The 21,923-nt window shown below is 44.4% G+C and overlaps 1 protein-coding gene across 6 annotated transcripts in view; it reads left to right on the top strand.

The window, feature by feature from the left end:
• Positions 1-21,923, top strand: part of LOC143774687 (uncharacterized) — an 80,352-nt gene that overhangs the window by 21,250 nt on the left and 37,179 nt on the right. For 4 of the 6 annotated variants that reach the window (XM_077262448.1, XM_077262443.1, XM_077262447.1 and 1 more), the window contains exons 2-6: positions 15,851-15,979; positions 17,218-17,268; positions 18,250-18,288; positions 18,412-18,465; positions 20,869-20,991. In XM_077262448.1, coding sequence (XP_077118563.1) covers positions 17,220-17,268; positions 18,250-18,288; positions 18,412-18,465; positions 20,869-20,991 — 265 coding nt within the window. In that variant the 5' untranslated portion in view covers positions 15,851-15,979; positions 17,218-17,219. The remainder of the gene's footprint in view (positions 1-15,850; positions 15,980-17,217; positions 17,269-18,249; positions 18,289-18,411; positions 18,466-20,868; positions 20,992-21,923) is intronic. The other 2 variants (XM_077262444.1, XM_077262446.1) reach the window with 2 other exon arrangements.

Below are 21,923 nucleotides of genomic sequence, written 5' to 3'. Positions count from 1 at the left end.
GCGGTCCCACGTGACCGCTGTACAGGGGAAGAGGCTGCGGCACCAAAGACCGTGGAGACAGGGGGAGCAACAGGAACGCCGGAACTAGGTGAGTATATGACAGTCCTCACCCGCCGACCCCACCACCGATCATGACTTGAGTATAAGCCGAGAGGGGCACTTTCAGCCCAAAGATTTGGGCTGAAAATCTCGGCTTATAAAATAGATTTTATTGTATAAAAGCGGCAAAACATAAAAAAATGATATAAATGAGGTATCGCTGTAATCGAACTGACCCGAAGAATAAAACTGCTTTATCAATTTTACCAAACGCGGAACGGTATAAACGCCCCCCCCAAAAGAAATTCACGAATTGCTGGATTTTGTACATTCTGCCTAACAAAAATCGGAATAAAAAGTGATCAAAAAATGTCATGTGCCCGAAAATGATACCAATAAAAACGTCAAATCGTCCCGCAAAAAACAAGACCTCACATGACTCTGTGGACCAAATATGGAAAAATTATAGCTCTCAGAATGTGGTAACGCAAAAAATATTTTTTGCAATAAAAAGTGTCTTTTAGTGTGTGACAGCTGCCAAACATAAAAACCCGCTATAAAAACCCGCTATAAATAGTAAATCAAACCCCCCATTATCACCGCCTTGAGGAAAAATAATAAAATAAAAAAATGTATTTATTGCCATTTTCCCATTAGGGTTAGGCTGCCGTCACACTAGCAGTATTTGGTCAGTATTTTACATCAGTATTTGTAAGCCAAAACCAGGAGTGGAACAATTAGAGGAAAAGTAATAATAGAAACATGTCTGTTGTGAATTTGGATTCTGGGCTCCCCCGGTGGCCGCTTGTGGAATTGGACTTGTCATCCTCTTTCCTGTTTCACCTGGTTCCATCAGTAGTGGGTGTCGCTATTTAAGCTCATTTCTCTGGTGGTTTCTTGCCGGTCAACAATGTTATCTGATGCCTCTCAGTGCTTGTTCCTGCTTTTGACAACTACTAGATAAGTTGGACTTTTGTCCATGTTTCGTTTTGCCTATTTGTTCCAGTTCACAGCTGAAGTTTTGTTACTGTGTCTGGAAAGCTCTCGTCGATCAGGGATTGCTACTCTGGCGTTATGAGTTAATGCCAGAGTTTAAGGTAATCTCTGGATGGTGTTTTGTTAGTGTTTTTCTGCTGACCATGAAAGTATACTATCTGTCTTCTGCTATCTAGTAAGCGGACCTCAAATTTGCTAAGACTATTTTCCTGCTGCGTTTGTTGTTTCATCTGAACTCACCGTCATTATATGTGGGGGGCTACTGTCTTCTTTGGAATATTTCTCTAGAGGTGAGCCAGGTCTTATATTTCCCTTTGCTAGCTATTTAGGTCTTAGGCCAGAGCTGGGCATCTAGCAATAAATAGGAAATGCTACCTGGCTATTTCTAGTTGCGTGGCAGGCTTAGTTCATGGTCAGTATAGTTCCATCTTCCGAGAGCTTGTCCCTCTATAGGCTTGCTATGATCTCTGCCTGCAGAGATCATGACAGTTTGACCGGCCCATAAAGTGTTAAAGACCCAGGTTCAGGAAGGAGAGTTATAAGAAGTCTGCTGGAATTTTTTTTTTTTTTTTTTTCCTCCAGTTTGCCTTGCTGCAGTCTTTTTTCTCTCTCTCCTCCTAATCTCTGTATGGCTCTGTGTGCACCTGACAATAATGGATCTTCAGAGTGTAACTGCGGGTTTGAATAATCTCATCACGAAAGTACAAAATTTACAAGATTTTGTGGTACATGCTCCAGTATCTGAGCCGAGAATTCCTTTGCCGGAGTTCTTCACAGGGAATAGAGCTAGCTTCCAGAATTTCCGAAATAATTGTAAGCTTTATTTGTCCCTGAAGTCTCGTTCAGCTGGAGACCCTGCTCAGCAGGTTAGGATTGTGATTTCCTTGCTCAGGGGTGACCCTCAAGATTGGGCCTTCTCATTGCCAGCAGGGGATCCTGCGTTGCGCGATGTGGATGCGTTTTTTCTGGCCTTGGGCTTGCTTTATGAGGAACCTCATTTGGAACTTCAGGCAGAAAAAACTTTGATGGCACTATCTCAGGGGCAAGACGAAGCTGAGGTTTACTGCCAAAAATTCCGTAAATGGTCTGTGCTTACTCAGTGGAATGAGTGCGCCTTGGCGGCAACTTTCAGAGAAGGTCTCTCTGATGCCGTTAAGGATGTTATGGTGGGGTTCCCTGTGCCTGCAGGTCTGAATGAGTCCATGACAATGGCTATTCAGATTGATAGGCGTCTGCGGGAGCGCAAACCGGTGCACCATCTGGCGGTGTCTATGGAAAAGACGCCAGAAAGTATGCAGTGTGATAGAATTCTGTCCAGGAGCGAGCGACAGAATTTTAGACGGAAGAATGGATTGTGCTTCTATTGTGGGGATTCTACTCATGTTATATCAGCATGCTCTAGGCGTACAAAGAAGCTTGATAAGTCTGTTTCCATTGGCACCATTCAGTCTAAGTTTATTTTGTCTGTAACCCTGATTTGCTCTTTGTCATCCATTGCCACGGACGCCTATGTTGACTCTGGCGCCGCTCTGAGTCTTATGGATTGGTCCTTTGCCAATCGTTGTGGTTTTGATTTAGAGCCTTTGGAGACTCTTATTCCTCTGAAGGGGATTGACTCCACCCCATTGGCTAATAATAAACCACAATACTGGACACAAGTAACCATGCGTATCAATCCGGATCACCAGGAGATTATTCGTTTCCTGGTGCTGTATAATTTACATGACGATTTGGTACTGGGATTGCCATGGTTGCAGTCTCACAATCCAGTCTTGGACTGGAGAGCAATGTCTGTGTTGAGCTGGGGATGTAAGGGTATTCATGGGGACTTACCTTTGGTTTCTATTTCGTCGTCCATTCCCTCTGAAGTCCCTGAGTTCCTCTCTGATTATCAAGACGTCTTTGACGAACCCAAGCTTGGGTCGTTACCTCCGCACCGTGAGTGCGATTGTGCCATAGATTTGATACCGGGTTGCAAATATCCAAAGGGTCGTTTGTTTAATCTGTCTGTGCCGGAACATGCTGCTATGCGGGAATATATAAAGGAGTCTTTGGAAAAGGGACATATTCGTCCATCTTCTTCTCCCTTGGGAGCTGGGTTTTTCTTTGTCTCAAAAAAGGACGGCTCTTTGAGACCATGTATTGATTATCGGCTTCTGAATAAGATCACTGTTAAGTACCAATACCCATTGCCATTGCTTACTGATTTGTTTGCTCGTATAGAGGGTGCTAAGTGGTTCTCTAAAATTGATCTTCGTGGGGCGTATAATTTGGTGCGGATCAGGCAGGGGGATGAGTGGAAGACCGCATTTAATACGCCCGAGGGCCACTTTGAGTATTTGGTCATGCCTTTTGGTCTTTCTAATGCCCCTTCAGTTTTCCAGTCTTTTATGCATGATATTTTCCGCGATTTTCTGGATAAATTTATGATAATATATCTGGATGATATTCTGATTTTTTCTGATGACTGGGACTCTCATGTCCAGCAGGTCAGGAGAGTTTTTCAGGTTCTGCGGTCTAATTCTTTATGTGTGAAGGGGTCTAAGTGCGTTTTTGGGGTCCAGAAAATTTCCTTTTTGGGGTATATTTTTTCTCCCTCTTCCATTGAGATGGATCCCGTCAAGGTGCAAGCTATTTGTGACTGGACGCAGCCCTCCTCTCTTAAGGGTCTTCAGAGATTTTTGGGCTTTGCCAACTTTTACCGCCGATTTATTGCTGGTTTTTCGGATGTCGTTAAACCACTGACTGATTTGACCAGACATGGCGCTGATGTTGCTAATTGGTCCCCTCATGCTGTAGAGGCCTTTCAGGAGCTTAAGCACCGTTTTGCCTCTGCCCCTGTGTTACGTCAGCCTGATGTGAATCTGCCTTTTCAGGTTGAGGTTGACGCTTCGGAGATCGGAGCTGGGGCAGTGTTGTCGCAGAGAGGTTCCGACTGCTCCGTCATTAGGCCTTGTGCCTTCTTTTCTCGCAAATTTTCGCCCGCAGAGCGGAATTATGATGTTGGGAATAGGGAGCTTTTGGCCATGAAGTGGGCGTTTGAGGAGTGGCGCCATTGGCTAGAGGGGGCTAAGCATCAGGTGGTGGTATTGACTGACCACAAAAATTTGATTTATCTTGAGACTGCCAGGCGCCTGAATCCTAGACAGGCGCGCTGGTCTTTATTTTTTTCTCGCTTTAATTTTGTGGTGTCATACCTACCGGGTTCTAAGAATGTTAAGGCAGATGCCCTTTCTAGGAGTTTTGACCCGGACTCTCCTGGTAATGCTGAACCCACAGGTATCCTTAGGGAGGGAGTAATTTTGTCGGCCGTTTCTCCTGATCTGCGGCGGTCCTTGCAAGAGTTTCAGGCGGATAGACCGGATCGTTGTCCGCCTGATAGACTGTTTGTTCCGGATGATTGGACCAGTAGAGTCATCTCTGAGGTACATTCTTCTGCATTGGCAGGTCATCCCGGAATTTTTGGTACCAGGGATTTGGTGGCAAGATCCTTCTGGTGGCCTTCCCTGTCACGAGATGTGCGAGTCTTTGTGCAGTCATGTGACATTTGTGCTCGGGCCAAGTCTTGTAGTTCTCGGGCTAGCGGACTGCTGTTGCCCTTGCCTATTCCTAAGAGACCTTGGACACACATCTCGATGGATTTTATTTCAGATCTGCCTGTTTCCCAGAAGATGTCTGTCATCTGGGTGGTCTGTGACCGTTTCTCTAAAATGGTCCATTTGGTTCCTCTGCCCAAGTTGCCTTCTTCTTCTGAGTTGGTTCCTCTGTTTTTTCAGAATGTTGTCCGATTGCACGGTATTCCTGAGAATATTGTTTCTGACAGAGGTACCCAATTTGTGTCTAGATTTTGGCGGGCATTCTGTGCTAGGATGGGCATAGATTTGTCTTTTTCATCTGCTTTTCACCCTCAGACTAATGGCCAGACCGAGCGGACTAATCAGACCCTGGAGACATATCTGAGGTGTTTTGTCTCTGCTGACCAGGATGATTGGGTTGCTTTTTTGCCATTGGCAGAGTTCGCCCTCAATAATCGGGCCAGCTCTTCCACCTTGGTGTCCCCGTTTTTCTGTAATTCGGGGTTTCACCCTCGATTTTCCTCCGGTCAGGTGGAATCCTCGGATTGTCCTGGAGTGGATGCGGTGGTGGAGAGATTGCATCACATCTGGGGGCAGGTTATGGATAATTTGAAGTTGTCCCAGGAGAAGACTCAGCGTTTTGCCAACCGTCATCGTCGTGTTGGTTCTCGGCTTTGTGTTGGAGATTTGGTGTGGTTGTCTTCTCGTTTTGTCCCTATGAGGGTCTCTTCTCCTAAGTTTAAACCTCGGTTCATCGGCCCTTATAGAATATTGGAGATTCTTAATCCTGTTTCTTTCCGTTTGGACCTCCCTGCGTCCTTTTCCATTCATAACGTTTTTCATCGGTCGTTATTGCGCAGGTATGAGGTACCTGTTGTACCTTCAGTTGAGCCTCCTGCTCCGGTGTTGGTTGAGGGTGAGTTGGAGTACGTTGTGGAGAAAATTTTGGACTCTCGTGTTTCCAGACGGAGACTCCAGTATCTGGTCAACTGGAAGGGTTACGGCCAGGAGGATAATTCTTGGGTCAATGCATCTGATGTTCATGCTTCTGATCTTGTTCGTGCCTTCCATAGGGCTCATCCTGGTCGCCCTGGTGGATCTGGTGAGGGTTCGGTGCCCCCTCCTTGAGGGGGGGGTACTGTTGTGAATTTGGATTCTGGGCTCCCCCGGTGGCCGCTTGTGGAATTGGACTTGTCATCCTCTTTCCTGTTTCACCTGGTTCCATCAGTAGTGGGTGTCGCTATTTAAGCTCATTTCTCTGGTGGTTTCTTGCCGGTCAACAATGTTATCTGATGCCTCTCAGTGCTTGTTCCTGCTTTTGACAACTACTAGATAAGTTGGACTTTTGTCCATGTTTCGTTTTGCCTATTTGTTCCAGTTCACAGCTGAAGTTTTGTTACTGTGTCTGGAAAGCTCTCGTCGATCAGGGATTGCTACTCTGGCGTTATGAGTTAATGCCAGAGTTTAAGGTAATCTCTGGATGGTGTTTTGTTAGTGTTTTTCTGCTGACCATGAAAGTATACTATCTGTCTTCTGCTATCTAGTAAGCGGACCTCAAATTTGCTAAGACTATTTTCCTGCTGCGTTTGTTGTTTCATCTGAACTCACCGTCATTATATGTGGGGGGCTACTGTCTTCTTTGGAATATTTCTCTAGAGGTGAGCCAGGTCTTATATTTCCCTTTGCTAGCTATTTAGGTCTTAGGCCAGAGCTGGGCATCTAGCAATAAATAGGAAATGCTACCTGGCTATTTCTAGTTGCGTGGCAGGCTTAGTTCATGGTCAGTATAGTTCCATCTTCCGAGAGCTTGTCCCTCTATAGGCTTGCTATGATCTCTGCCTGCAGAGATCATGACACATGTCACCACTTCTGCATTTCTCACCCACTCCTGGTTTTGGCTTGCAAATACTGATGTAAAATACTGACCAAATACTGCTAGTGTGACGGCAGCCTTAGGGTTAGGGTTAGGGTTGGGGCTAAAGTTAGGGTTAGGGTTGGGGCTAAAGTTAGGGTTGGGGCTAAAGTTAGGGTTGGGGCTAAAATTAGGGTTGGGACTAGAGTTGGGGTTAGGGTTTGGATTAAGTTTACGGTTGGGTTGGATTGTGTCAGGGTTAGGGGTATTGTTAGGGTTGGGATTAGGGTTAGGGGTGTGTTGGGGTTAGGGGTGTGTTGGGGTTGGGATTAGGGTTAGGGGTGTGTTCGGGCTAGGGGTGTGGTTAGGGTTGGGATTAGGGTTAGAGGTGTGTTGGGGTTAGGGGTGTGTTGGGGTTAGGAGTGTGGTTAGGGTTGGGATTAGGCTTAGGGGTGTGTTGGGGTTAGGGTTGGAGTTAGAATTGGGAGGTTTCCACTGTTTAGGCACCCCAGGGGCTCTGCAAAGGCAACATGACGTCCGATCTCAATCCATACAATTCTCATACGGTGCTCCTTCCCTTCCGAGCTCTGCCGTGTGCCCAAACAGTGGTTTACCCCCACATATGGAGTATCAGTGTACTCAGGACAAATTGGACAATAACTTTTGGGGACCAATTTCTCCTGTTACCCTTGGGAAATTACAAAACTGGGGGCTAAAAAATCATGTTTGTGGAAAAAAAAGATTTTTTATTTTCACAGCTCTGCGTTATAAACTTTAGTGAAACACTTGTGAGTTCAAAGTGCTCACCACACATCTAGATAAGTTCCTTGGGTGGTCTAGTTTCCAAAATGGGATCACTTGTGGGGAGTTTCTACTGTTTAGGTACATCAGGGGCTCTGCAAACGCAACGTGACGCCCGCAGACCATTCCATCAAAGTCTGCACTCTATAACGCCACTTCTTCCCTTCCGAGCTCTGCCATTGCACCCAAACAGTCGTTTTCTCCCACATATGGGTTATCAGCGTACTCAGGACAAATTGGACAATAACTTTTGGGGTCCAATTTCTCCTGTTACCCTTGGGAAAATACAAAACTGGGGGCTAAAAAATCATTTTTTTGGAAAAAAATATTTTTTATTTTCACAGCTCTGCGTTATAAACTTTAGTGAAACACTTGGGAGTTCAACTTTTGAGGTCCAATTTCTCCAGGTACCCTGGGGGCAAAAATCATTTATGTGGAAATTTTTTTTTTTTTAATTTCAAGGCTCTACATTATAAACGTCTGTGAAGCACTTGGGGGTTCAAAGTGCTCACCACACATCTAGATAAGTTCCTTAGGGGGTCTACTTTCCAAAATGGGGTCACTTTTGGGGGGTTTACACTGTTTAGGCACATCAGGGGGTCTCCAAACTAGACATGGTGTCTCATCTCAATTCCAGCCAATTTTGCATTGAAAAGTCAAATGGCGCTCCTTCCCTTCTGAGCTCTGCCATGCGCCCAAACAGTGGTTTACCCCTACATATGGGGTATCAGCGTACTCAGGACAAATTGTACAACAACTTTAGGTGTCCAATTTCTCCTGTTACCCTTGGGAAAATAAAAAATTGGGGGCGAAAAATCATTTTTGTGGGAAAAATAAGATTTTTTATTTTTATGGCTGTACATTATAAACTTCTGTGAAGCACTTGGGGGTTCAAAGTGCTCACCACACATCTAGATAAGTTCCTTAGGGGGTCTACTTTCCAAAATGGTGTCACTTTTGGAGGGTTTCCACTGTTTAGGCACATCAGGGGCTCTCCAAACACGACATGGCGTGCTATCTCAATTCCAGCTAATTTTGCATTGAAAAGTCAAATGGTGCTCCTTCCCTTCCGAGCTCTGCCATGCGCCCAAACAATGGTTTACCCCCACATATGAGGTATCAGCGTACTCAGGACAAATTGTACAACAATTTTTGTGGTCCAATTTCTCCTGTTAACCTTGGTAAAATAAAACAAATTGGATCAGAAGTAAATTTTTTGTGAATTTTTTTTTTAGCATTCCAAAAATTAAAGTGAAACACCTGAAGGGTTAATAAACTTCTTGAATGTGGTTTTGAGCACCTTGAGGGGTGCAATTTTTAGAATGGTGTCACACTTGGGTATTTTCTATCATATAGACCCCTCAAAGTGACTTCAAATGTGATGTGGTCCCTAAAAAAAATGGTGTTGTAAAAATGAGAAATTGCTGGTCAACTTTTAACCCTTATAACTCCCTAACAAAAATAAATTTTGGTCCAAAATTGTGCTGATGTAAAGTAGACATGTGGGAAATGTTACTTATTTATTATTTTTTGTGAAATATCTCTGTGATTTAAGGGCATGAAAATTCAAAGTTAGAAAATTGCAAAATTTTCAAAATTTTCGCCAAATTTCTATTTTTTTCACAAATAAACTCAAGTAATGTCAAGGAAATTTTACCACTAACATGAAGTACAATATGTCATGAGAAAACAGTGTCAGAATCACCAGGATCTGTTTAAGCGTTCCAGAGTTATAACCTCATAAAAGGACAGTGGTCAGAATTATAAAAATTGGCCCGATCATTAACATGCAAACCACCCTTGGGGGTAAAGGGGTTAAATGATACAATGGGACATTTGATCAGGGGGTGGGAGGTGTGATGCCTCCTAGAGATAAGCCATGGCTGATGGTGAGCGCAAAGGTCAAGACCGTGGGCAAGGTGACACTGCCTGCCGCGGGAGCACCACAAACACACGCATCATTTAGATCTAGCTTCCTGTCCCACTTTGTAGAGGGGCGCGGACCACCACTCTTGAAGCCAGACCAGTGTGAAAAGATTGTTGGATGGATAGCCCATAATGCTTCCAGTCACTTTGCTAGTGCCTCCCTGTCTACCACACAGTCCAGTCTCAGTAGCCATGACTCTGGACCATGTAATCCTCACCCTGATCCTCCTCCCTCACACCATGCCGAGTGCCCATAGACAAGTGATCCCACACTTGGACACTCCAAGGAGCTGTTCGTGCAGCGCCCCAGAGTCCTGGTCGTTGCAGTAATATTATTCTTCCACCAGGGGGAGTGATGTTACGTCTGAAGGCAATAAAGGAGATCTCTTTACCAGGTATCACAAACCACACAACACACTTCACACTCCAGGCACCAGGGGGAGCTATGCTTCTATCTATTAGGGCACTCCTCATAATTAGGTAAAACTGGGAGTCTGGACAGGAAATTAGGCAGAAGCGAGCTGGGTTTTACCCAGTCAGCACCAGTCTGGCGGAGGCTGGCTGGGCTGGGCCTAGTGAGCTGCTATCTGGGCTCTGCTCAGGTAGTGGGTCCCTGACGGGTGGGATCCTGTCAGAGGCCAAGACAGAAGGCCACGGAGCTGCGCCTGCCCCACGTGCGGCAGCATCCAAAGAAAGAGACATTGAAGGGATTTGCGTTGCAGGGAGTGAGAAACAAAGTCATAGCACAAGGAGAGGAAACCAGAAGGAGTTCTGCCCTGCAAAAGGCTGCCTCCTTCTGAGGCGCAGAATCCGGTAGCCGGAACACCGAGGGAGTAAGGATCGCTATGCTTTACTTCAGAGACTGGCAGGACAGTTAATTCCACGTTACCTGCCCGACCTTATACCCAGGAGGCACGGTGGCAACTTGTGGGGGCTGGGGCGTGATAGAGTCCCTGTAAAAAGCCTCAGGCCATCAGTCATACGGGTTTGTCCTATCCTATCCATCAGGGGGACAGAGAGAAAGAGAAATAACATCTAGAACACCAACATCAGTTGTGAGGACCTTACTGAGAAGCTCAGCAGGGAGGTACTACAACACCCAGGCGCTATAGGAAGGCTACTGATTTCCACCTGGATAAGGGGACTCTGGTTTTGCCTTCAGACTGGCCGGACTCTGCCTACCCTGTGGTCTGTACCCTGGACTGTGGACGCTGAAGCCTTCAGTAAAGGTAAAGAGACTGCAACCTTGTGTCCTCGTTCTTTACTGCGCCTCACACCATTCACCATCTACACTCTGGGAAGCCCTGGGGACACACTTCACCTGTGGGAAGGTATACCATCTAGCTGCCATTACATCACCCCAGCGGACCCCTAAGCAGCGTCGGTCACCCTGACTGAATACCACAGGTGGCATCACGAACATTATCCCTTTAAAGACCTTTCCCCACTTACAACGGACGTTCCCCTAGGGCCACAGACCGGCTCAGCCACCGTGACATCCCCGCCGAGAACCGAAGGGCCCGGTGCCGAGTACCACATTGCCGTACTGGGGGGCGCTCCATTCACATTTCCATTTATCGATTCTGACCTCTCGCCCTGACCATTTCAAGCAGGACATGAGGAGATTGCATGTAGTGATGCCCAAATATTTGAGCGCGATGGTGAGAAAATGCAATTGCTGTCTCTTCCCCACTATCCCATAGAATGTAAGTCCGCAAGGACAGGGTCCTCTCCCCTCTGTACCAGTCTGTCACTGTAAACTTGTTTACTGTAAACGATATTTATAACCCTGTATATAACCCCTTTCTCATGTACAGCACCATGGAATTAATGGCGCTATATAAATAAATAATAATAATAATAATTGCTGTCGCAAGAGATGGATGATGAAGTTACTGATCCAACCTGGGAAGGTGACATGCAGAGCGAAGACATCAGTGCACAGGGGGAGGGATCCGCAGCACCACAACAGGCAAGAAGGGCAGTGAGTTGGCCAGAGACACAAGGCGAGCAACTGTTCCCCAGAGCACCAACATGGTTGAAGTTGCCATGCCAAGGTTTAGGTGTTCACGAGTCTGGCACTTTTTTAAAGACAGTACAGTTAACCCAAAAAAGGCCACTTGCAATATCTGCCATGCCAGTATCAGCGGGGCAGCACAACTACAAGACTGATCACCACCTTCATGCTCAGGCACATGCAAGCAAAGCACTAGTACTTGGTCCGAACGCCATGGTCCAGAAACAATGTCTGTGGGTGACACCGCTGCCTCTTTCCCTGTTCTACTTGCACGCCCATTAGGGGATCAATGATGTCGGTGCAGATGTCTCCCACCTTGCACCTGTCTTTGCACACTTGCAACCACTGTCAGCAGCCACATCCACTTCCTTGTCCCAGAACAGCGTTAAGTTGTCCCTAGCCCAGTCCTTGGAACGCAAACGTAAATATGCAGTAACCCACCCACAGGCTACAATACTAAATGGCCATATTTCCAGACTGCTTGCCCTGGAAATGTTGCCGTTTAGGCTTGTGGAGACAGAACCTTTCCCCAGCCACCACTATATTTCCCGGTGTGCCGTCCCCGCCTTACACAAGTATGTGTCCCATAACCATGCCCAGCCGTGCCCTGACCAATGCTGTGACTGGGAAGCTCCACTTAACCACAGACACATAGACAAGTGCTTGTGGTCAGGGACACAACATTTCCCTGATGGCACACTGGGTGATAATTGTGGCAGCCAGGACTCAGTCGGGACCCAGCCGGACCGAGAATGTGGGCCCTGGTTCAATCGCGGTTGTTTCCACCTTCTACAGCAGTTACTGCACCTCCTCCATATCACAAACATCAACATTTGTCGCAATCTGGAAGCACTGCCTCGGCTAAGCAGCTACAAGCTCTGCTGAAACTAATCTGCTTAGGTGACAAACTGCACACTGCCGCAGAGTTGTTGAAAGGTGTAACAGACCAGACTGATCTGTGGCTCTCGCCCCTGTACCTACAACAAGGCATGGTCGCATGTGACAATGGCTGTAACCTAATGGCAGCTCTGAAGCTTGGCAACCTCATACACGTACCATGCCTGGCCCACGGGCTCAACTTAGTGGTTCAGTGGTTTCTCAAAACCTACCCAGATCTGCCTGAGCTACTTCTGAAAGTATGCAGTGTGTGTACCCATTTCCGCAAGTTGGCTATAGCTGCTGCTGATGCCCTGGCGGTGCTGCAGCTGCGTTTGCAACTTCCAGCTCACCGACTGGTGTGTGATGTCAACATGCGTTGGAACTCAACGTTTTATATATTGGCAAGGCTTTTGTGAGCAGTACAGGGCAGTAGTTGAATACTAGCCACACCATGCATGTCGGTATTTCGGTCCGCCTCCGCACATATGAGCTAATGAGTGGGCATGGATGTATGACATCTGTGCGGTTCTCCAAAACTTTGAGGACTCAACCAAGATGGTGAGCGGCGATGACCCCATAATCACCATCTCGCTTCTCTGTCTACTGAAAAGCTTGCTGCACACAGGAGTGGCAAGTTGAGATGGAGCTAGAAACTATACTGGGTGATGCTACACAGCCCAGCCTCATCTTCTTAATGTGGATTGGATAAAAATGAGGAGGAGGAGGATGAGGCACAGGAGCTGGTTGCCTGTGCTACAAACGGTAGTATCCACACCACCATCCTCCCGAGGAGGAGGATGAGGAGGACAACATGGACAGTTGCCCTCTTTGTGGGGTGCAAGGAAGTCTTGGCTGTTGGTAGCAAGTGGCAATATATGGCTATGCAAAGCATAGCTATCTGCTGGCCCTCCAAAAATGCTTTGTGAGGGCTGGCTGCTGGCCTTCTAAAATTGGAATGAGTGCCGCCCAATGACCCTCTAACAAAAGTGAGGGCTGCCTGATGGCCCTATACAAATAGTGAGGGCAGCTTGATGGCCCTGAAAAAACAAATTGTGACTTTCAGAGTCCATCCTTCATAAATTAAACAGGATGTGTCTAATCATGTCTCACACACCACATGGACAGATAAGGTATTAAAATGCTTAAATAACATTTCCTGTTGAATGTTTTTTTTTTTACCATTGAAAGCAATGCAAACGTGCAGAAATACAGCAAAAACACTGTGTGTGAACACAGCCCAAGCTGTGGAGGAGCATTTTTTTTCTCATTTATTTTGCCTTATATAAAAGTTATTGTTCTGAAATGAACGTTTCTTAGCATTTTTTCCATTCAAATCCATTTTAACTGTGGTATTTTACGTTTTATTGTCAGTCCGTAAAAACCGCGTAATACTCTTACAACATTGTTCTCAGCAGCGACCTGGGGCCCATGCCATTTCAGCGCTGTTTACATCATTTTCAGCATTTCTTAGACCCTATCTATCTATCTATCTATCTATCTATCTATCTATCTATCTATTATCTATCTATCTATTATCTATCTATCTATCAACTCATCTATCAAGTCATGAAAGGATCAGAATATGTACATGACACATAGCATTAGATATACAGTATTTAGTGTGAATAGGTGCCAATGGGTTTACGACAATGGGTTGTCTTAAAGACTGGACAGCTTTGACGTGGAAAACAATTTTTACATATTTTAGTTGTTACCTGTACTTAATAAAATTTATAAAATTGCAGCAAGTTTCAGTCTTCATTTAATCTTCATTCCTTAATTACTTTTCAGATCCTCTGATGTACAGTTTGCAACTGCCTCTTTCTGAAATACATGCTGGATGTGAGGTCTATGTGTAATGAAATTGTTGCTGTCTTCACTTGCTATCATGTATCAGCACAGTTCTGAAACATATTTAGTCTTTATGTGATCCTTTTCGAAGACTTATTTTATCTGCCCTCCCTGAGACTTTACATGCTTTCTCCCCTGTCCAAACTCTGATTATCTGTATGCAACCACTTCCCCTCCTGCTGATATCTCTAATACCGAGAGGAAGGCAGAATTCTGTCAAAACTCTGGAGCTCTGATGGATTGCTAACATTTTTGCAGATCTCTCAGCTAGATAAAGAGCTTACAGACTCTTTGCAAAAGCAAAATAGTTGATTTTTTTTATTTTAATGAAGAATATTTAGAAAATTGCTTAACTCAGTAAATAAAATTAACAATAAAGAGAAAATCTGTGTGATGGTATACATAGTTTGTAAGATAAGTTCTGCAACTTTCCAAATTGGGTTTCCATTTTTCTCCATTCTTGAGATCTATTCTTGCTGTCATTGAATGGAAACATCCTTTTGTGCACTAAAATGCTAAAATCCCATCCTTCCTGATCCTATTCTGCTAACAGAGGTGCACTGCTTATCAAAATCTCACCTCTAACAATCCCCGCATCATTTGAACATTATCAAGTTTTCATTCCCTGGATGTAATAAAGAAGGGTTTTATTTTCAGACTGCATGTATGAGTCTTTGAATCCTGAAAGAACTTATAATAAGTATATTTTATTGGCATGAAATTATGTATCGAATACCTTTGTACAGGAATTAAAATACTTAGAAACTAATCTGACTCTTAAAGGGAATCTGTCAGTAAGATCAACTTCCCCAAACTGCTTATATGGCACACAGGTCTTTGAAAGCTAAATCAACTGACACCTTTATATCGTCTATCTGTTGCTGCATTCCCAAGAAATCAGTGTTTTGATTCATGTGTAAACAAGGCATTAAGTGCTCTGGACTTAACAGAGCACTTCCTGGACCTTTGTCTCCCCAGGTTGTTTTCCTGCTTAGTATCGGCCTCTTTAGCTTTATTGATGTGTCCTGATCTGATTTTCTTCCTTGGCGCCTCATGTCACACAGACAATGAGCTAGCAATCAACCTAAAGAGACTGGTGCTAGGCAGGGAAAAAACCTCAGTGGCAGAGGCTCAGTAAGTGATCTATCACACCCAGAACATTTAATGCTACATTTGCAAATGAATGAAAATGCTGATTACTTCGGAATGCAGCAACAGTTAGAAGATACAAAGGTGTCTATGGATTTTGCTGTCAAAGGCTTGCATGCCCATATATGCGATTTGGGGAAGGGGTTTGATCTTACTGACAGATAAAAAGATGCACAAATATGCAAAAACATAAAATAAAAAGGTGGAAATAACAGAAAGTACCTAGTTGTTTTTCTTTTGCCTTGGGTGTGGAGAAAATTAATTATGGATCATAACCAGCAATGGCTGACACCCACATGTGAACACCTATACTTTCTGTTGCCCAACTTTTATACGCCAGGCACTGGGCTTGGGTTTCCAGGACGGCCCAGATTGGACTATTTAAAAATTGCTGTTTGTGCCTGGATGATGGGAGAATTTAGGGGCCAGGACTTTGTATTTAAATATTCCGCGTCTCTATCTACTCCCTATGACCATCTGTTTCCCTTTGAAGCTCAGACTGACCAGGGTGGGGTGTCCATTTGGTGTAGATGGCAGACTCAACCCCATGTAAATACATTTTCAGTCCCTCCAGGGCTCTACTGTGCCGAATGTCATCCCAGAAAGCGATGGTGACCTAAACTCAAGGCACTAGAGCAATAAGAGGTCCGGGTATTGAAACGTTAATCCAAAGCTTAAAAAGTGGCTAAATGAGGTTGTCAGAAACTGACCTACTGTAACTCCTTCATCAGGTTTCATAATGTGAATGTGTCTTCTTGTCCTCAGTGTGTGGAATATCTGATGACGACGCCGATGACTATGAGAATGTGATTGACAACAGGAAGGTGCTTGCTGTACCAGAACGCTTAAAGAAGGGGAACGAAACCACAGGCAAAAAAGACCTGCAACTAAAATGTAAAAAAAAACACCTCAAAAATTGTACAACTGAAAGTGAATCTGTGACCAGATTTCACAATACAAGCTGTATACATTATTACATAGGTTTGATGAGATTGGTGTACTTACTTTGACAATCTATGTCAGAATAACTGTATAATCCTGATATTAAGATGAACGTTTTACGAGTCCATCTAAAGAGAAAGCTCATGAGTCCAAGAGTATTCGGTTCTCTCCCACCCTGCCCTGACAGGCAATGCAGCTGGAACAGAGCAGTGTGAGATCTCAGCAGAGAGGAGGGACACTGAGGAGCTGTCAGTCAGGAAAGGCAGAAAGAGATTAAATGTAAACTATAATTAAGGATTATATATCCATTCTGGCATGGGTACCCATCCTAATCTCTACGCTGTTGTGCTCCGTCTTCTGCAGAACTGAATGCTAGCTGTCAGGTCATGCAGGGAGCACCACAGCTTGTACATCACTGTAATATGATATGTCTACTCTTTCATATATGTACACCATTAAGTATGGCTTCCTTGACTGTAAGGTTAAATAAACCAAAACCAAATAAATTGAGCCAGAGCATATGTTGGTATAAGTGCAATGTGTAGGTGCGCATTCACACTGTGGCCATTTAACAAACATAACCTAGAATAAAAAAATGAAAAAATACCCCATAGTTAGTAAATAATTAGTAATAGTACACGTAAATGATACAGGGTACTTAGTTAACACTGTTTTATTAAAAAAAAAAGAGTGTAAAAGCCATCCCACCACGATAAAGTGTACCCCAATCGGGATGGTACCTAACTCTTGTATGTATCAGCAGATGTAAAAAAAGATAGATAAGGGCAGAGTAGCACTTGGGTTAAGACACCCGCCTGTGGAAAGCTATGTAACCAAAATGAACAGCCCAAAAAAGGGAAGTCACGCCCCCCTGTTTGTACAGAGTGCAAAAAATGTCAAGTAAAACCAAGAAATTGAGCCAGAGCATATCTTGGCACTGTATAAGTGCAATGCATAAGTGTGCAAGTTCTTCTAGTGGCCGTTTTATCTATTCTAGAACTGAGCTGCCGACAGCTAAAATCTCCAAAAGTGGGAAATGCAGGACTAAGAAGGGTGAGAAAGGGCAAAGAAAAAGCTATGAATAAAGATGTGGCCACGTGAAACATTACCAGGACAGGCCCGTTTTGCTTTTAGCCAATGGCCTCATTTCTATTAATTTATTCCTGGTCATTGTCAAATATTTCTTGCAGATATGGATCAGGCTCCAAACAGTTTTGATAGAGGGAGAAATACAACTCATGGTAAGAATTTATATTCATCCTCTCTACGCACCATGATTTACTGATACTGCACGTACTCTATAGGCAAATATACCGTAATACCCTGTGTGATCCCTATGGTGTGGCAAACTCAGCAATGGCCCAGCGCGGTATCCCATGGGCACCATAAAGACTGGACCTCCATGGGCAACGTGAATGTGCAGCATGTAAATCTTCACAGCCGGGGACCTCCAGGGACTTTAGCATTCATTTCTTTACAGTCCTTCAGTAATTTGGCATTACATAGTGGTAGTATTATTGGGCACTTATTGCGGGTCTACTTGGACCTTCAATGTCAGTAATGGGAAAGAAATAATCCCAGCAGTACAGAATAATCCACAGCACTCCACCACTTGACATTTGGAAGTGGTAATTAAATGACTGTCCTATGTGGACATTATATGGTAGTATTATTTGCATATGGTATGAGGTTGACATTCGAGCATTGTATGGCAGTAGGATTTGGACATGTTATGAAGGTATTGGGAAATACATGACTGTCCTATGTGGACATTATACGGTAGTATTTGCATACGGAATGAGGTTGACATTCAGGTATTGTATGGTAGTACGATTTGGACATGGTATGACAGTATCGGAAAATATATGAATGTCTTATGTGGACACTATATGGCGGCATTATTTTAATACCATGAGTAGTGACCATCCATGGAAAAAAAATGCCTTTGTATAAAAATGTTCATGTGTGTTCGTGTTGTTTTTTTTTCTATAGTTTTTTTATTTTTTATAAAAGTGTCAAGTGCGAGAGGGAACGAGGCTCTTTGTCAAGGGTTCCGTTTTTTGTAAACCCCCCCCCACATGATGGTACATGATCTTTGGTGTTGCTTGCGCTAGGCACCCCGTTGTGTATCAGCTTTGCCTGAAGTGTCCCTTTAATTAATAAGCCTATTGATAACATTTTATCTCTAAAGTCGCTGTCTTATGTGTGCTCTTTACTGTCAGGACTAGGAGCTTCTCCACCATTTCAGCCACCACGAATAGGTAAGTGAACAGGACCACCCAGCAGAAGATATACCGTATGTTGTATGTATGTGTTTCCCATGTCTATGGACTACGGCCAGTCCCATTCATATGTTAGGACATTTTTCAATCTTCTTCCCTTAGGTCTCGACTTCTCGTCTCCAGCGGTAAATGCAGCATTCAGAGATCAGCAGACAGGTAAGCAGCCGCAGGAATCTGTATGTGACCTTCTAAAAGAGGAAGCAGTCGATGCAAAGGTCCACATTTAAATAGTGTGGGTATTGAGCGTGCGAATGTTTCCCTCTCACAGGGAACTACCAGAATATCTCTGTATTAAGGGGATTTCCAAGAACAAAAACAAAGTGTTCCCATTATTGTGGGTTCAGCTGTTGGGACCCCCACAGATCACAGAAATTGGGGTCCTTTATCCCACAGAGATAGCTTGCTTATCTGTATGAGCCCTGTACACTCAGAATGGCGTTTTATGCACCACGGCAGCGCCAGTAAAACGGGACACAGGACCCCTTTTTTGTGATCAGTGGTGGTCCAAGCAGTCAAATCTCCGCAATCCGACACTTGTCATTGATCATGTCGCTAGGTGTTACATTTTATTTCTGGGAGAATTGGAATGCCCTACCAGGGCCGTGGGGTACTCGGTACCGGGTCCGGTCTTAAAGGGGAAGTCACGGTGGCTGCGACCCGGTCCATGGCCCTGGGCGCCCAATTAAAGGGGAAAGGTCTTTAAAGGGGATATGGTATAAAGTCTATTGTTCGTGATGCCAACTTTGGTTCTCGGTGAGTAGGGACTGATGCAGCTTAAAAGGGGTCCTCTGGGGTGATGGTATGGCGGCTGGATGGTGACGCTTCCCACAGGTGAAACGGGGTCCCCAGGGCTCCCAAGGTGTGTGGCAAGGATGTTGTATGCCGACGAATAAGTGGAGGACACAAGTTATAAAGTCTTTACTTGGTTTACTCATGGTGGTAATCCACAGTCCAGGGTACCAAGTGCAGGGGTAGCTGTGGTCCGGCTGGCTTGGAGGCAAAGGTGATCCCTCTCCCAGGTGAGGTCCGTAAGCCTTTCCTACTTGCGTTAAGATGGCGAGGTCCCTGCTGCTTGTAGCTTGCTGGCAAGGAATCCTCTCTCTCCCGACCCCCATGTCACCTTCCTACATTGTCAGGTGCCACTGTGTGGACAGTGCTGACATCAGAGGAAGAGGTGGTGATGTCATCTCTGGGTGGTGGCACTCAGCCATCCAGCCCACACAACTACTCATGCCTCCGAAGGTAAACCGTCCCCTCCTGCATTTATATTAATTTCAGAGATCAGAATATTGAAGATCCAGCTGATTGGCCAATGCTTATGCTGGGTATTGGACCTATGGTATGTTGGGTTTGGCCACCAATGGAAGTGCTTGGCTCATTATTTCCATCTCCTTGTGATATACTGCTATTGCCAGTTATTGCTCAATATGCTCTGCTCCTGAGGCAATTATATTTGGTTGACCCTTTATATTCTTATATACCTTTACAACTCTGCTGATTAACCTCTTAGATGACCTCTGGATCTCACCCTGGTCTCTTGGCTTCTGCTTCAGGTCTTTACTTCACTCTCTAAACTTGACCTCTATTCTTCCCTATGTCTTTGGTATTTGATTCTGACTTGGCTTGTTGATCATTCTACCTTTAACTCTCTACAACGCCCTTCACCTACTCTGTGGACACAACCCAGGTGTCTACAGCTAAGGCCAGATCCCGATACGGGGATACAAGGGTGAAAATCAAGAGTGTCCTTGGGGCCCGCTGAGGAAACTGGTTTACTCCAACTTTGTGCATAGAAGCCCTTTCGAGCTGATACTTTGATTACACTTATTATATCGATCACCAGGCCGCGTCTCAGCCAGTTAAATTTCTTCAATTAGCAGTGGAAGAAATAAATGAAAACTGGTTGATTTATTGGAAAAGGATCAATAAAAGATTTTTTTCTATTTTGTGCAGGTGACAGATCCTTGTCATCTGTATAGTGTGACATGGAAGAGTTGCCAATATTTTTGGACAACACTACAGGATTTCTTTGGGCTCTGCACTATTAGACCATATGGATAGGACTCTAAAAGACTACTAACTTAAAAAGATTAAATTGATGCTCGTTTACTTTAGTGCCCCTTGTAATGATCTATGACACTTTTCTACTAAAAATCATAGATATCAGGAAAATGAAGGAAAAAATGTAAGACAATAGATGGCTTCCTAGTGATCTGTCCTTCTATTTTATTTTTCACCAAACTTCTGCTCGATCTCGAGCCATGGTGACTTGATGAATGATCTGTAGGGAGATCAATCTTGTGCAAGCCCAGATAGGTCCACCAGGGTCTTCACCACTGTAACCTAGATAGTATCAAGCCATCGAGTTGCTGGTCTTCCTTTCGCCTTATTCCTTCTATTCATCCAACCATGATGTCCTTCTCCAGTGATTGCTCTCTTTGCATGATGTGTCCAAAGTAGACAAGTCGTAACTTGGTGATCTTTGCTTCAAGTGACATGTCTGGCTTGATTTATTCCAAAAGTGATTCTATTATCATAGTTGATTTTCTTGTATTTTAGTGGAACAAATCACTGGACCAGCTGAGAAGCGAGTATGCCGTTGGAAGAAGATGGTTCTGATATTCTACCTGCTTCTCACGTTTCTCTTCTTGATTCTTCTGACAAGCATCATCTTCATCTATTGTGAGTACTTTTTCAGGAGATTCACTCCATATTTCTAAATCGAGATGAAACGGCAGAATTCTCCAGTTTTCCCATATATGACATTTCGATAATTTTCTACATAATTTATGGCAAACATTTTGAATATAATAATACTCCTGGTGATTTGCCTAATATTTCTAAATGTCGAAAAGGTCAAAGGTTTACCCCTGAAAGTAGAGAATTGTTTGTCTAGGTTCTCACTCTGAAAAGGTATTCTAGCTTCCTGTTTCTAAACGACTGAATAGAAAGAACATAGTTAACACTGGCATATTGTTTGCTGTAAGAAAATTAATCAATAGTCATTGTTTACGGAAATAGTCAGTTTTTGGTTCCAAAAGTCCTAAAAGCGTGCATGTCATTTCATCCAAAATCAGATTAGAAGCCGGGTCTTCCTACCTTTTCCTCACATCTTCTGTTTGCCTGTCTTTCTGTAACGGAAATCCCGCAACCAATCAGCGACAAGCTTAGTCCGGCCGCGAATTGGCCCCTCCCTAGTCAGTGCCCCCTCCCTACTCCCCTCCAGTCAGTGCCAGTGTGTTGCCCCATCCCGGACCAACTTTTTACTATTGTTGCTGCCTATGCAGCATCAATAGTAAAAAGATATAATGTTAAAAATAATAATAAAAAACAAAAAATTGTGCTATTCTCACCTTCCGATGTCCACCGATGCGCGCGATGCTGCCACCAGCTTCCGTTTCCAGTGATGAATTGTGAAATTACCCAGATGACTTAGCGGTCTCGCAAGACCACTAAGTCATCTGGGCAATTTCGCAATGCATCACTGGGAACAGAAGCTGGCGGCAGCATCGCGCGCATCGGGACAGCTTCGTTGGACGCCGGAGGGTGAGCATATAACTATTTTTTTTAACAGGGATATGGTGCCCACACTGCTATATACTGCGTGGGCTGTG

Source organism: Ranitomeya variabilis, chromosome 5 (assembly GCF_051348905.1).
Source record: "Ranitomeya variabilis isolate aRanVar5 chromosome 5, aRanVar5.hap1, whole genome shotgun sequence".
Taxonomy (NCBI): domain Eukaryota; kingdom Metazoa; phylum Chordata; class Amphibia; order Anura; family Dendrobatidae; genus Ranitomeya; species Ranitomeya variabilis.
Note: the sequence above shows the minus strand (reverse complement) of the source record. Positions and strands in the feature narration are given on the sequence as shown.